This window comes from Diceros bicornis, chromosome 19, assembly GCF_020826845.1.
Source record: "Diceros bicornis minor isolate mBicDic1 chromosome 19, mDicBic1.mat.cur, whole genome shotgun sequence".
Taxonomy (NCBI): Eukaryota; Metazoa; Chordata; class Mammalia; order Perissodactyla; family Rhinocerotidae; genus Diceros; species Diceros bicornis.
In genome coordinates, this window is record NC_080758.1 from 47654311 (window position 1) to 47670842 (window position 16532).

Here is a 16532-nt window from a genome sequence, read left to right on the forward strand (position 1 = left end):
TTTCATTCATCTGTATGTCTGTCCTTATACCAGCACAGACTAGAGTTACTCTAGTTTTGTAGTAAGTTTTGAAATTGGGAAGCGTGAGTCCTCCAACTTTGCACTTCTTTGGAAGATTTTTTTGGCTATTCTAGGTCCCTTATATTTCCATATGAATTTTAGTATCAGCTTGTCAATTTCTGCAAAAATGCCAGCTGGGATTTTGATAGAGATTGCTTTGAATCTGTAGATCAGTTTAGGAGTATTGTTGTCTTATCAATATTAAGTCTTACATTGCTTGTACACAGAATGTGTTTCCATTTGTTTAGGTCTTCTTTAATTTCTTTCTTCAATGTTTTATAGTTTTCAGTGTATTTGTCTTGCACTTCTTTGTTAAATTTATTCTGTTGTATTTTATTCTTTTTGATGCTATTGTAAATGGAATTGTTTTCTGATGTCAATTTCAGATTGTTTATTGCTAATGTATAGAAGTACATTATTTCTATTTATATATTGATCTTGTATCCTACAACCTTGCAGAACTTGTTTATTAGCTCTGTTTGTTCCTTGTGGAGTCCTTTATATAAGATCACGTTATCTTCAAATAGAGATAGATTTACAGTGATGCATCACTTAACGATGGGGTTATGTTTTGAGGAATGCATTGTTAGGCAATTTCACTGTTGTGCGAACATCATAGAGTGTACTTACACAAATCTAGATGGTATAGCCTACTACACACCTAGGCTATATGGTACTAGTCTTTTGGAACTACCGTCATATGTGCAGTCCGTCATTGACTGAAACATCATTATTCAGCACATGACTACTTTTTCTTTTGCAGTTTAGATGCCTTTCATTTCTTTTTCTTGTCATACTTCCTGGCTAGAATCTCCAGTACAGTGTTAAATAGAAGTGGTGAGAGCAGACATTCTTGTGTTAATCTGAATCATAGGGAGAGAGCTTTCAGTCTTTCACCATTGACTATGATGTTAGCTGTGGGTTTTTCTTAGATGCATTTTATCAAGTTGAGGGAGTTCTATTCCTAGTTTGTTGAGTGTTTTTTTTTTATCATGAACACGTTGGATTTTGTCAAATGCTTTTTCTGTGTCTATGGAGAGAATTATTCAGAGGGATTGTCTGTTGTTCTATTAATATGGTATATTACATTACTTGATTGTCATATGTTGAACCGACTTTGCATTGCTAGGATAAATCCTCCTTGATCATGGTGTATAATCCCTTTTATATGTTGCTGAATTTGGTTTGCTAGTATTTTATTGAAAAATTTTACATCTATATTCATAAGAAATATTGGTCTGTAATTTTCTTTTCTTGTGACATCTTTGTCTAGTTTCAGTGTTAGGGACTGGCCTCATAGAATGAGTTGAGAAGTATTTCTTCCTCACCTGTTTTTGGAAGAGTTGATGAAGGATTGGTGTTAATTATTCTTTAAATGTCTGGTAGAATTCACCAGTGAAGCCTTCGGTCCTGGACTTTTCTTTAGGGGAAGTTTTTTGATTACTAATTCAATTGCTTAACTTGTTATAAGCCTATTTAGGTTTTCTATTTCTTCTTGAGTAGGTTTTGTTAGTGTGTGTCCATCTAAGAGTTTGTCCAATTCATCTAGGTTATCTAATTTGTTGGCATACAATTATTTTTAGTATGCCTTTATAATCTTTTTTATATCTGTAAGGTAGGTAACATACTACCCATTTTCATTTCTGATTTACTTAGTAATTTAAATCTTCTCTCTATTTTTTTTTTTTTTTTTTTTGTCAGTCTAGCTAAAGGTATCTCAATTTGTTGATCTTTTCAAAGAATCAACTTTTGGTTTTGTTGATTTTCTGTCTTGCTTTTCTCTTCTCTAATTCATTTATTTCTGCTCTAATCTTTATAATTTTCTTCCTTCTGCTTGCTTTGGATTTAATTTGCTCTTCTTTTTCTAATTTCTTAACATGGAAGTTTAGGTTACTGATTTGAGTTCTTTCTTCTTTTTTGATATAGACACATACAGCTATGAATTTCCCTAGTCTAAGCACTGCTTCTGATAGGTTTTGGTATGTTGTGTTTTCCTTTTCATTCATCTCAAACTGTCTTCTAATTTCCCTTGTGATTTTTTCTTTGACCCATTAGTTATTTAAGAGTGTGTTTTTAAATTCCCACGTATTTTTGAATTTTTAAATTTGAAACCTTTATTGATTTCTAATTTCATTCTCTTGTCAGCAGAGTTCATACTTTCAATCCCTTTAAATTTATTGAGACTTCACTTATGGCCTAACATATAGAATGTTCCATGTGCAGTTGAGAAGAATATGTATTCTGCTGTTGGGTGGGTTGAGTCTTCTGTATATGTCTATTGGGTCTCATTGGTTTATAGTTGTTCAAGACCTCTGTTCCTTATTGATCTTCTATCCAGTTGTTCTATCCATTATTGAATGTGGGGTATTGAAGTCTCCAACTACTATTGTTGAATTGTCTATTTCTCCTTTTAATTCTCTCAGTTTTTGCTTCAGGTATTTTAGGGCTTTGTTGTTAAGATATGTGTAGATATATAGATATAGGTATAGATATCTGTTTCTCATTGTTATAAATTTGTCATAAACTGATCCTTTTATCATTATAAAATGTCCTTTGTCTCAAGTAACAATTTTGTGTCTTAAAGTCTATTTTGTCTGATATTAATATAGCCACTCTAGCTTTCTTTTGGTTACTGTTTGCATAGTATATTTTTTCCATGAGGCTTTGTTCATATACCCTTTTCTGTCTCTTTGCTTGGAACCTCTTTGTGTCTTTGAATTTAAAATGAGTCTCTTTAGACAGCATATAGTTGGATCATGTTTTTTATCCATTCTACGAGTCTCTTACCTTAATGGTAGTATTTATTCCATTTAAACTTAATGTCATTATCGAAAAAGTAGGATTTGCATTTGCCATTTTGCTCTTTGTTTTCTATATATCTTTTTTTGTTCCTTTAATCCTCCATGCGGCCTTCTTTTGCACTAAATATATATTTTCTAGTATACCATTTTAAATCTCTGTCATTTATTTTGCTGTGGGTACCCTGCTGTCATAATTAATATCTTAGCTTATAATAATCTAGTTTGGATTAATACCAATTTAATTTAAATAGCATACAAAAACTTTGCTCCTATGTAGCTCCATTCTTTTCCCACTCCTTTGTGATGTTATTGTAATACAAACTATATCTTTATATCTTATATGCTACTCATCAACATAGATTTATAATTACTGCTTGATGCACTTGTCTTTTAAATGATATAGGAGAAGAAGAAGAGTTACAAACAAAAAATATATTTATGCTTTGTTTTATATTTCCGAATGTAGTTACCCTTACTAGTGCTATTTATTTCTTACTATGAATGTGAGTTACTGTGTAGTGTCCTTTCATTTCAGCCTGAGGGATTCCCTGTAGTATTTCTTGTAGGGCGGGTATGGTAATGACAAATTTTCTCTGTTTTTGTTTAGCAAGGGATACCTCAATTTCTCCTTCATTTTTGAAGGAAAGTTTTGGTAGATATAGAATTCTTGATTGACAGTCTTTTTCTTTCAGCACTTTGAGTATGTTATCCTACTGCCTGCTGGCTTCCATGGTTTCTGATGAGACATCAACTGCTAATCTTATTGAGGATCCCTTATATATGAGGAGTCACTCCTCTGTTTTCACTTTCAAGAGTCTCTCTTTTTCTTTGGCTTTCAATAGTTTGATTATGATGTATCTAGGTAAGGATCTCTGAGTTTATCATACTTGGACTTTGTTGAGTTTCTTGAAAGTGTAGATTAATGTTTTTCATCAAATTTGGGAAGTTTTTGCCATTATTTCTTCAGAATTTCTTTCTGCACCTTTTTCTTTCTCTTCTCTTTCTGGGGCTTTCATTGTGCCTATGCTGGTATGCTTGATGGTGTCCCACAGATCTCTCTCTGTTCATTTTCCTTCATTCTTTTTTCTGTCTTTTCCTCAGTCTGATAATCTCAATTGACTTATATTCAAGTTTGTTGATACTTTCTTCTGCCTATTTATATCTGCTGCTGAACCCTTCTAGTGAATTTTTTATTCTGGTGATTGTACTTTTCAACTGCAGAATTTCTATTTGGTTCTTTTTTTTTTTTAATAATTTCTATCTCTTTATTGATAATCTCTTTTTGGACATTGTTCTCATACTTTCCTTTATTTTTTTAGACATGATTTCCCTTAGTTCTTTGAACGTATTTAAAATAGCTAATTTAAAGCCTTTTTCTAGTAAGTCCAACATCTGGGCTTCCTCAGGAATAGTTTCTTTTGATTGCTCTTTTTTCTTTCCTGTGTATGGGCTTTATTTTCTTGTTTTTTTTTCATGTCTCATAATTTTTTGTTAAAATTTGGACATTTGAAAATAATAAAATATGACAACTCTGAACATCTGATTCTCTTCCTCTCAGAGTTTGTTGTTGCTGTTTGTTTACTGACTTTCTGGACTAATTATGTAAAGTATTTTTTTGTCATGTGTGGTCACTGAAAGTTCTATTCACTTATTAGTGATCAGCTAATGATTAGACAGAGCTTTTTTGAAATGCCTAAAACCAGTAAGTTTCACAGTCTTTGCCAAGGGGCTTTGAGTGTGTCTTCGGGCACACCTTCAGCCCTCATCCAGGCAGTTTACAATTCCACCTTGACCTTTACTAAGTGCTTGCACAGAGCCTCAGGGTAAGCCTGAGGTGAGAGCTTAGGCCCATCTCAGGACTTTTCCTGAGCATGCCCAAGGCCTGAGTGTGCAGGTGGCCATCTGGATTTCCAGGAGTATGTTGGAGCTTTTCAAAGCCCCCTATGGACATCTTGTTAACCAGCTTTTCCTTTTAAGGTTTTTGGTTAGCCTGTTGTTTGCCCAACTCTTATCTACTGCCCAACTTTTATATACAGCCTTGATGTTAAACAATTGTCTCTGATTTTTTTTTTTTTTTTTTTTGTGAGGGAGATCAGCCCTGAGCTAACATCTGATGCCAATCCTCCTCTTTTTTCTGAGGAAGACTGGCCCTGAGCTAACATCCGTGCTCATCTTCCTCCACTTTATATGGGACGCCGCCACAGCATGGCTTGACAAGCAGTGCGTCGGTGCATGCCGGGGATCCGAACCGGCGAACCCCGGGCTGCCGCAGCAGAGTGCGTGCACTTAACTGCCTGCGCCACTGGGCCCGCCCCTGTCTCTGGTTATTTTTGACAAATACCTCCAAGGAGAAGGCTTTTTGCACTGTGTGAGCTCCAAGTCAAGTCAAATAAAGACAGTCTTGTGAGTGTAGCCTTCCAGGAAACCACCAGATAAGTCACATAATGACAGTTCTCTGAGAATGGGGCGTTGAAGGAATTCCATCTCTTTTCCACTCCTTCCAGTAGCTGTTAGACTGCTGGGTTACAGGCTGTGGATTTTCAAAGTTACTGCAGACCTGAAGAGTGGGAAATGAGAATAGGACAAGTTAAAGCACCATAAAGTGTACTGTTCCTACCAAGATTCAGTTGTTTTTCTTGAGTAAATGCTCCCCTGATTGCTGCAAGCCTGTGGTTAATCTCCGGAATTCTAAGTTATTTTCCAGTGTCGAAGATGTTTTCCAGTGTCACTGTTTCTTTTATGAAACATAGAATTTTGAGAGGTTCTTATTCTACCATTTTCTCTGACATCTCTGTTCATTTGTTTTTAACATCAAAGTTGTTTCTTTTATTTTCTGGAGTAGAAGAGATGGTATATTTGAAGAGAAGCAACACCTGATTCTGTTTCAGCTGTGTTTATGGCATTTTCTGTCTGAAAATTTGGGCCTCAGTTTTTCCATATGCAGAAAAGGGGTGCAAATACATCTCCCCATCTATTCTGTAGGGCTCTGTGAACTAAATGCTACTGTATATGTGGAGATGCTTTGGTCTCTTTGGAAGAAAAGCACTTAAATTCCTCAAGGCTTCAGGGTTGTTACTTCCAGTTCTGCTTCCCACTGTGTGTCCTTGATCAAGCCACTGAACCAACTGCTTCTGTTTCTTTTTCCACCTCTCCCCTCCCCTCCCTCTTTTCAGGGAAGAGACAATGTTCATTCTCCTGATAGACATGCCAGTAAATTTAAATTGCTTTAAATGTATTTAAAATTATTTGAAGATGTTCAGGAAAAATGTTGTTGTTATTTGAGGTTGACTAGAAATTATGGCTGTTTGCACATATGCAGAATATTTTAATGCACTCTTGAATGTGATTATTGGAGGGTTTTTTATATTACACATAATACCAGAAATAGAGTTTTGAAACCTCTGGTAGTCCTTTGTATGCATCTCTTTCTCTCTCTCTCCCTTTTTTTTTTTTTCCATCAGGTACCTTCCTAGCTCCATCAAATCTGAGCATCTCTGAGAAAAGTGGCTAGAACTCACAGCTTTTTTTTTTTGCTTCTGGTAAAATATACATAACATAAAATTTACCATTTTAACCACATTTAAGTGTACAATTCAGTGGCGTTAAGTACATTCACATAGTTGTGCAATGTATGCATTTCTTTTTGAAAAATATAGATTCCGTAGTTCCTTGACAATATTTGCTTTGTGAACCAACACTGTTTTTAAAATTAAAGAGTATGGACTATACCAGTTTTTTGCTCATTCATTTTGTGGGAAGCCATGAGTTTTATAAACATGGTAGCTGTTGATTTCAATGGTCATGCTTCCTTTACCTCATTTCATTTCTGAAAACAACCTAAACAACCTAATTGTTCATACACAATACATTTAACTCACGTCTCTTTTGGTGCTGCAGGTTGCAATGCAGGCAGGGATTAACTTGGGGACAGCTGTGTCAAGAGGATTGTATCAACCAGCAACAATCTTTATGGGCCGCCAAATGTCAGCCATCTCAAGCACTGGAGATGTTAGTACAGAGCAGAAATCTCCCCAACCCACGAAGAACTTCTCAATTCCTGACCCACGTTCACAGCGACAGACAGCCCAGAGCAGTGATGTGACAGACAGCTATGTAGTCCGCACTAATAGTGACACACAGTGCTTAAATAAGTCTGACAAAATAGATGGAAGGACATCTCTTCAGATTGGTGAGAAAACGCCAGTCACAGCCAGCCCATTGTCTGAGGAGGAACAGACTCATTGCTTGGAGATAGGAAGCAACTCACGTCACGGCAAGAGTAATTTATCTGAAGGCAAAAAGTCTGCTGAACTCCATTCCCTGTTACAGGAAAGATTACGTCCAGGGAGCAGAACCACTGATTTAAAGTGTGACAGTTCCAGCAGATCAGGGGGATCAGAGAGAGAAATACTGACACGGGAACATATTGAAGTCAAGGAAGAAAGTGCCAGACTACCAGTCACTCCGATGTCAGTCTCAGAATACTGTGCATCTGAAAATAAGTGTTCTCAAGAGAAGCATTCTGCTCAGGAAGGTTTCTCAGGTGGGGTGAGAGGCTGAGATTGTTTGCTGATTTTTGTTGGTATTTAGTTTTTCTGGGTGGTAGTGGTCTTATGTAAGAACAAAGTATACTCTCTAATTTTATCTTTTGTCAAAAAACAAAGTAGAGTGGTGACTTTGCCAACAAATTCCATTCTAATGAATTCTTAAATATGTATGTGGAAATATTCTTACAAGCGAATTCTCTGATTTTTAGACTCATTGTTATATTTTTAATATATTTAATAAAATATTTTTAATGAGTTTTTAAATACTATACTTAATCATGGATTGTTTCTACATGTTTTAACTGATGAATAATCCCACTCCGTGAGGTAGAACGTCTTACCTTGCTTCTCCCTGCACTTAGTGATCAGTAGTCTCTTCATATCCCCTCTTACAGATCATCCTCCTCACGGGGACCCCGAGGCACAGAAGCCCTTCAGGAAAATGCAGCAACAGCAGGAAGAGGAAAGTCTGAGCAGCAGCAGTGACCTCACAGTTTCCTTAAGTGAAGATGATCTGATTTTAGAGAGTCCAGAACCACAGCCAAATCCAAGTGACAAGATGGAGGGAGAAGATGGAATAGAGGCCTTAAAATTAATCCACTCTGAGCAAGAAAGAGGTGCCCTATCCACCGAAAAACATAAGTGTATTTTGCAAACTCTAAGCTCTCCTGATTCAAAAAAGGAATCCTCCACTAACTCACCAACAAGAGAGTAAGCCATTGAATTTTTTTTTGCTATTCTGTTTTTAATTATAGACATTTTTAGAGATCATTCCACTGGGAATGTATTGTCGAACACTCAGTCATGAATGTATAAGTTCCTTACTCATAAATAATCTCTTAGCAAAGGTCTAATTTTCTTTCTTTTCTTTTTTTATAAAATGGCTTTAAAAGTCTGAATATCATTGAAATCATGGTGATTTGCAGTTTATAATTATATCCAAACAATCCCTGGTTAATTCGTAAGTCATTCCCCCCGCCCTTACCCTCCAGCCTTTTAAGAAAACAAATCATTTTGAAGTTGTGGTAACACAGAAGGTGACAAATGGTTAAACTTACTAGGAATTCAGCTTTAGAGGCTAGGAACTTTGTTTCTAATTAATTTGCTTAATCCTAATATCCCTTGCCATGGTGTCATTTTTGTCATACGATTAAATATGAGTTAATAAGTTCTTCTAAGTGTATATTTAAGCCAGCTTTCCTTTTCTGAATGTAAATATGAGGACACTGGAATCTTTAATGTTAAATAGGAACAACATCAGTGTTATACATTTTGAGCACTTATTATAATATCCAACTCATGAAAGCTCATGTATAATTTTTTATTATTGATTGGAGGTACTAGGTGGAATTGTGTAGAAAACATGGAAACTGTTGGAAACCAATTCTGCAATGAAAAATAACTCTAATAGCATCAAATCTCTTTTAGGAGTGGAAGGAACCTACGTAACAAACTAAGGTAGATCTTGCCTTTTAAAAATGAGGAAATCAAGGCTAGGGGCATAGGAATGACACATAGGCCGTTGGGGCAGACCCTCCATACAGCCTGCCTCCCCAACCCACATGCCACCACTAGAATTTTCTGTTACACTGTGATGCTGTCACTCTTTCTTTCCAACAGTCCCAGCAACAGTGAAAAGCCAAGTGGGCATCCTTGTATATGAGGGGATATGTTCTCTTTTAGAGCAGTGTTGCACCTTTAATGTATTGCCTCTTACCATTCATTATCTACTTATGGTGAAAATTTTAATTAATAGTCTGATTGACTTTAAAGTGATGTTCAAGAAATATTTATTAATAGCACATCCAAGTACAAAGTACTTGTACTGTGGATGGAAAAACCAACATGGTTCCTGTCATTGGGAAATTTGATTTATTAGAGTGGCAAGCCAAATGGATTTTTGTGTGTGTGTGTGAGTGAGGAAGATCGGCCCTGAGCTAGCATCTGCCAATCCTCCTCTTTTTGCTGAGGAAGACTGGCCCTGGGCTAACATCCATGGCCATCTTCCTCCACTTTATATGGGACGCCACCACAGCATGGCTTGACAAGTGGTGCATCAGTGCGCGCCCGGGATCCAAACCAGCGAACCCCGGGCCACCGCAGTGGAGCGCACGCACTTAACTGCTTGCGCCACCGGGCCGGCCCCCAAATGGATTTTTCTAGTAAGAATACTTCTCTCATCAAAGAGGTACAGGTATTATATACTACATCATCAGAAACTTTATTATTAGAGAGAGAATGTATCTGTTTTGGGTTTCATATTTGTAGGCTTCTTTTTATAGCAATTCATTGGACAAGTAAGTAGTTTGGTGGATTAACTGGGGGACTAGTGTACTTACCCAGGACTCAGGCTTTTTCTGAGAAGAAAAAAGTTGGGTATGTGTATAGAATTAAGAATGTTCTATCTCTCCTTCTCCTATATGACTGACTGTTTCCTATGATTTTAAAGCCAAGTTCCTTAGAATTTTGGGATATAGTTTTCCAAAATTTGTTAGAAAATATGGGCATTTGGGGAATTTTTGAATAGTTTGTCCTAATGGAATGGTCCCAGAATGAAAGGTCAGTCAGCAATGGTTGTTTTCTGTCTGTTACCAAATTTGAGCCCATTGATTTTCTGTGGTAAAAGTACTACCCAGGGGCCTGCCCTGTGGCTTAGCGGTTAAGTGCGTGCACTCCGCTGCTGGCGGCCCAGGTTCGGATCCCAGGCGCACACCGACGCACCGCTTCTCAGGCCATGCTGAGGCCGTGTCCCACGTACAGCAACTAGAAGGATTTGCATCTATGACATACAGCTATCTACTGGGGCTTTGGGGGGAAAAAATAAATAAATAAATAAATAAACATTTAAAAAAAAAAAAAGTACTACCCAGGAATAGGTTGAAGGTGGTTTAAATGATCCTGGTTAACCTGCTGACATCCTCACCGCTTTTGAGGCGCTGCGTTCTCTTATTTCCTCTTTAGCATGAACTCTTCTCCTTTGCTCTGAGGGTGAATTATTCATCTGAGACTGTAGCGTCATATTTACAGAGCTAATACTATGACCTCAAAGGTTCATTATCTCAGTTTACTATAGGGTCTGCTGGGGGCCTGGAGAAAAGTCACTTGAATGAATTTTAGTTAACAAAGATGAAGAGATGGGACAAAGGAAGACACATAGAAGGATCTGAACAGGAAACCGGAACCTCTGATTTGATGAGAATGATGATAGATACTATGTTTTAGCACATCTATGTGCCAGCTGAGTTGCTGCACTTGAACATAAAACTTGGTCTTAAGCTTCCTGGCAGTGAAGGGGAAAATAGATGTGCAGTATGCAACGTAGTTTCCATCTGAGGAGAAAAGTGAAATCAAGGGTGACTTTTGGTGGTGTTTTGTCTTGTTTTTTGTTTGTTTTATTTAAAAAAACTTTTTAACAGCTTTATTGAGATATAATTCACGTACCATACAATCCACCCATTTAAAGTGTATAATTCAAGAGTTTTTGGCATATTATATTATTAATATTTAAATGCTGTGTTAAAATATATATAACATAAAATTTGCCATTTTTAAGTGTACAATTTAGTGACGTTAATTACGTTCATGATATTGTACAACCATCACCACTACCTATTTCCAAAACTTTTTTGTCCCCCTTATATATTTGTCCTTTTGGTCTATTTCAATTAACATAACACTTTCAAGATTCATCCATGTTGTAGCATGTATCAGAACTTCATTCCTTTTTAGGCTAAATAATATTCCAGTGTATGGATATACCACATTTTGTTTATCCATTCATCTGTTGATGGACATTTGGATTGCTTCTCTGTTTAAAAGCCAAGCATCTTTGAGAAGGTTCATGACCCACTCCCATGGATATTTCCAGATAATTGAAGACCAGCTTGTGCTTCCTGCACAGTTCCTTCATTGCAAGCTATAATTAACATTTCTCACAAGGAAGCATACCAGAATGAAGCTGAGTAAAAGCAATGTTGTTAAAAAGGAGGACCTTGAATCTCATTCTTAAAGAGTAGTTTGCTGGAAACATTGGTACAAAGCTCCATGACCTAAAACACCAGACATTTATTATTTTTCAGGTCCCAGGTAGTTGGCCCAGTGTCATTTGGGGCTACAAAAATTATTTGGCCAGGTGTCCCTCATAGTCCAGTAGAGTAGTCCAACCTCAGTCACCTGGTGGTGGTAGCAGGGTTCCCAGCACAGCAAGAGGGCAAGCCCCAGTGCACAAATGCTTTAAAGTGTCTGCTTGTGTCAGGTTTGCTCATGTCCCATTGGTTAAAGAAAGTCACAGGACCCAGCCTAGAGTCAAGAGGTGAAAAAATATAATCCACCTCTTGAAGGGATGAGTGGCAAAGTCACATTGCAAATGATTGCACACAGGAATGGGAAGATTATGGTTGTTTTTTGCAATCCACCACAGTACTTGAGGACAAATTCAAATGAAGATAATCTCAGTGTGAGTCAAAAGGGTCAGGAAAGGTTTTATCCCGGTGTTGATGCAGCATCTTGAAGGCTGTAAAGGCTTGAATAAGAAGGAGCAGGGAAAGGGGTGAATGAGGTCTGGAGGAAGAGTGCAAGAAGAAATGCAGATACAGAGAACACAAAGGGCATGGGAGGGCAGAGCAAAGCGTGTGACTAAGGGCTCATTGAGCAGGGCTTGTTGGAGTAAAGGTTTAAAATGTTGCCTGGGTCATATTTGAGAAAGACCTTGAATATCAGGGTAAAGAATTTAAAGTTCCTTCTCTGTGTTTTCCAGAACTATTGAAGGTTATTTTAAGAGAAGGGTGGTATGGTGAGTAACTTGATTTAGGAGAATTAATCTGACATCATTAGTTTCATCAGGATTAATTGTATACACTGGTGGGCAGAATTCTGAGATGGCCCCTGAGGTTCCTGCCCCCTGGTGTACACTCTGTATAATCCCCTCACTTTGTGTGCAGGCAGGACTGTGAGTTTGAAGGATTTCCTTTCTGTGATTAGGCTATGTTACGTGACAGAGATGAAGAATTTTGCAAACATAATGAAAGTCCCCAAATCAGTTGACTTTGAGGTAATCAAAAAGGAATTGTTCGGAGTGGGCCAGACCTAAACAGATCAACCTTTAAAAGGGACTGGGCACTTACTGAAATCAGATTCAAAGCAGCTGAGATACTCTCCTGTTCACCTGAAGAAGCAAACTTGCCATCTTGTGAAGAAGGCCACGTGGCAGACGATGGTATGTGCCCCGTGGGAGCTGAGGGCCTCAGTCCTATAGCCACGAGGACCTGAATTCTCCCAACAACCAGTGAACTTGGAAGAGGACCCTGAGCTTTAAATGAGATTGCCTATGAGGAGATGATAAAGATTAAATGAGATCATAAGGGTGAAGCCGTTATCCAATAGGGCTGATCTCTTAAAAGAAGAGGAAGAGACACCAGAGCTTTCTTTCTCTGCCATGTGAGGACACAGTGAGAAGGTGGCCATCTGCAAGTCTCACTAGGAACCAAATCAGCTGACACCTTGGTCTTGGACTTCCCTGCCTCTAGAATTGCAAAAAATAAATTTTTCTTGTCTAAATCACCCAATTTGTGATATTTTGTTATGGCAACCTGAGCAGACTAATAAACCTGGCTAGAGGTTTATCCATTTTGTTGGTTTTTTTCCCAAAGAACCAGCTTTTTGTTTTTTGATTTTCTTTATTGTTTGCCTATTTTCAGTTTCATTGATTTCTGCTCTAAATTTTATTACTTCTTTTCTTCTGTTCACTTTGAATTTAATTTGCTCTTCTCTTTTCTAGTTTCCTAGGGTGGGAGCTTAGATTATTGACTTTTAGAGCTTTCTTCTTTTCTAATGTGTGCATTCAGTGCTATAAATTTCCCTGTAAGCACTGCTTTCACTGCATCCCACAAATTTTGATAAGTTGTATTTTCATTTTCGTTCAGTTCAAAATATTTTTAAATTTCTTTTGAGAATTCCTCTCTTACCCATGTGTTTAGGAGTGTGTTGTTTAATCTCCAAATATTTTGAGATTTCCTAGCTGTATTTCTGTTATTGATCTCAGTTTAATTCTGTTGTGGTCTGAGAACATACTTTCTATGACTTCTGTTCTTGTAACTTTGTTGAGGTGTGTTTTATGGCCCAGAATGTGGTTTGTCTTGGCAAATGTTCCATGTGACCATGTGTATTTTGCCGTTGTTGGATGAAGTATCTTATAAATGTCTATTAAATCCAATTTAATGGTGCTATTCAGTTGAGCTATATCCTTGCTGCTTTTCACCTGCTGGATATGTTAGTCACCGACAGAGGTATGATGAAATATTCAACTATAATAGTGGCTTTATCTATTTCTCCTTGCAGTTCTATCACTTTTTGCCTGTGTATTTCAATGCTCTGTTGTTAGGTGCATACACTTTAAGGATTTTTGTGATATTCCTAGGTGTAGATTTTTTGGGTAATTATCCTACTAGGTGTTCTCTGAGCTTCCTGGATCTGTAGTTTGGTGGTATATGTTGTTAACTTTGGAAAATTCTTAGCCATTATTACTTCAAATATTTCTTCTGCTCCTTTCTCTCTTTCTCCTCCTTCTGGTATTCCCATTACTTGTATGTTACACCCTTTGTAATTATCTTACAATTCTTGGATGTTCTGTCCCATTTTTTTTTCATTCTTCCTTCTCTTTGCATTTCAGTTTGGGAAATTTGTACTGACATATCCTCAAGCTCACTGATTCTTTCCTAAGCTATGTCCAGTCTATTGGTGAGCCCCTCATAGATGGTCTGTTTTGAGTTTGATGTTTAGTTTTTTGGTTTTGAAATTATGTAGACCATTTAAAATTAATTATTTTTTATAAACCCCTGTATTAAAGAACCAAACTGTTCTCTCTTCTAGTTATAGTACCTTAGTTGAAAATCCCATTCTATAATTCCATTTTGAGTCAACCAAAATTTCCTGAATACCTAGTAGGCCCAAAGCTCTGTACTGTGAGGTATGGGGTTGTAGCAATCTGAAATATGGCTGCAAATTCTTCAACACTCCTCTTATTAAAAGATGGGATCTCTCTCCCCTTCCCTTGAATATGGATGGGCTTATGACTGCTTCAACCAAATAGAGCATGGTAGAATTGATCCTCTATGACTTCCAAAGTTGAGTTATAAAAGGCCATGCAGTTGCCACTCTTTTTGCTGGAACACGTGTTCTTGGAACCTTGAACCACCATGTAAGAAGTCTGACTATTCTGAGACTGCCGTGGTAAAGAAATTATGTGTAGGTGCTCTAGACTGTGGTCCCAGCTGTGCCCATCCTTGCAGCTGTCCCCTCCAAAGTACCAGACATGTAGGCGAAGCCTTCTTGGACCCTCTACCAAGTGCATCCACCAGTTGATATCACTGAATAACCTCTCTCAATAATACCTAAAACAGAAGAATGTACTCAGCCAAGCCCTGACTGATTTTCTGATCCACAAAGTCATTAGATATAATAAAATGGTGGTGGTTTTTTTTTTTTTTTTATTGTTTTGTGTGTGTGTGTGTGTAAGGAAGATCAGCCCTGAGCTAACATCCGTGCTGCCAATCCTCCTCTTTTTGCTGAGGAAGACTGGCCCTGAGCTAACATGCATGCCCATCTTCCTCTACTTTATATGGGATGCTGCCACAGCATGGCCTGACAAGCGGTGTGTGGCGCGCGCCCGGGATCCAAACCCAGGCTGCCAGCAGCGGAGAGCGCGCACTTAACCACTACACCACGGGGCCAGCCCCAAAATGATTGTTGTTTTAAGCTACAAAGCTTTGGGGTAGTTTGTTACGAGTCTATAGATAGCTAGTATTCATTTAACATTAAATATTTGCTGAGTGCCTACTCTGTCCCAGGCACTACTCTCGCTCTTATGGTATTTATGATCATGCGTGTGGAGGGGAGGAAGAAAACACAAACCAATAAACAATCTGTGTGAAAATATTATGACAAAGAACGAGCAGGTTAAGTGGATAGAGAATGCATAGATGCAATTTAGTGTAGGATACTCAGGGAAAGTCTCTGTGGTGATTTGACATTTGAGAGGAGATCTAAAGTGAGTGAGAGTAAGCCACATTAAATTGTACCCATGCCTTCTCTGTCTATTTAACCTGCTTTATTCTTTGTTACCTTAATTTTCACCCTGGTATATTTGTTTGTTTATCAATTTATGTTTCATTTCTCTCCTTCAATATCTTGGAGATGAGTGGGATATATCTTGAGGAAGAGAATACCATGCAGCAGGAACAGCAAGTACAGAGGCCCTCTAGTGGGAGCATACATAATGTTTCTAGGAACAGCAAAGAAGCCAGTGCAGCTGGACCACAATAGGTGAGTGAGGAAGGTAGGAGATGGAGTGAGAGAAATATCAGTGGGCCACATCACAAAGGGTCTTGTAGGCTGTAGGAAGAACTTTGGATTGTGCTTCAAGGGAGGTGAAGAACCACTCTGGCTGCTTAATGGAAAATGAACTGTAGGGGACAGGGTGGGAGCAAGGAGACCTGTTTAGAGAATATTACAGTAATCTAGGGAGTAGGTGGTGGTGCCTTGGGCCAGGGTGGCAGCAGTGAGAAGTGTCAAATTCTGGATATACATATGTTTTTTGTGTTTAAAAAAAAATACAGGGCCGGCCCCGTGGCTTAGCGGTTAAGTGCGCGCGCTCCGCTGCTGGCGGCCCAGGGTCGGATCCCGGGCGCGCACCGACGCACCGGTTCTCCGGCCATGCTGAGGCCGCGTCCCACATACAGCAACTAGAAGGATGTGCAACTATGACATACAACTATCTACTGGGGCTTAGGGGGGAAAAAATAAATAAATAAAATAAAATAAAAAAATACGTAACATGAGATCTATCCTCTTAACATTTTTTAAGACTTTATTTTTTGGAACAGTTTTAGGTTCACAATAAAATTAAGCATTAGGTACAGAGATTTCCCATATACTGCCTGCCCCTACACATACATAGCCTCCCCCATTATCAATATCCCACACCAGAGTGACACATTTGTTACAACTGATGAACCTGCATTGACACATCATAATCACCCAAAGTCCACAATTTATATTACAATTCACTCTTGGTGTTGTACATTCTATGAGTTTGAACAATGTATAATGACATGTATCCATCATTATA

At 38.0% G+C, this 16532-nt stretch overlaps 1 protein-coding gene across 1 annotated transcript in view; it reads left to right on the plus strand.

Moving 5' to 3' along the window:
- Window positions 1-16532, plus strand: part of KIZ (kizuna centrosomal protein) — a 130899-nt gene that overhangs the window by 46086 nt on the left and 68281 nt on the right. Inside the window, exons 5-6 of the mRNA XM_058563332.1 lie at window positions 6759-7404; window positions 7804-8119. Of these exons, the coding sequence (XP_058419315.1) occupies window positions 6759-7404; window positions 7804-8119 (962 nt within the window). The remainder of the gene's footprint in view (window positions 1-6758; window positions 7405-7803; window positions 8120-16532) is intronic.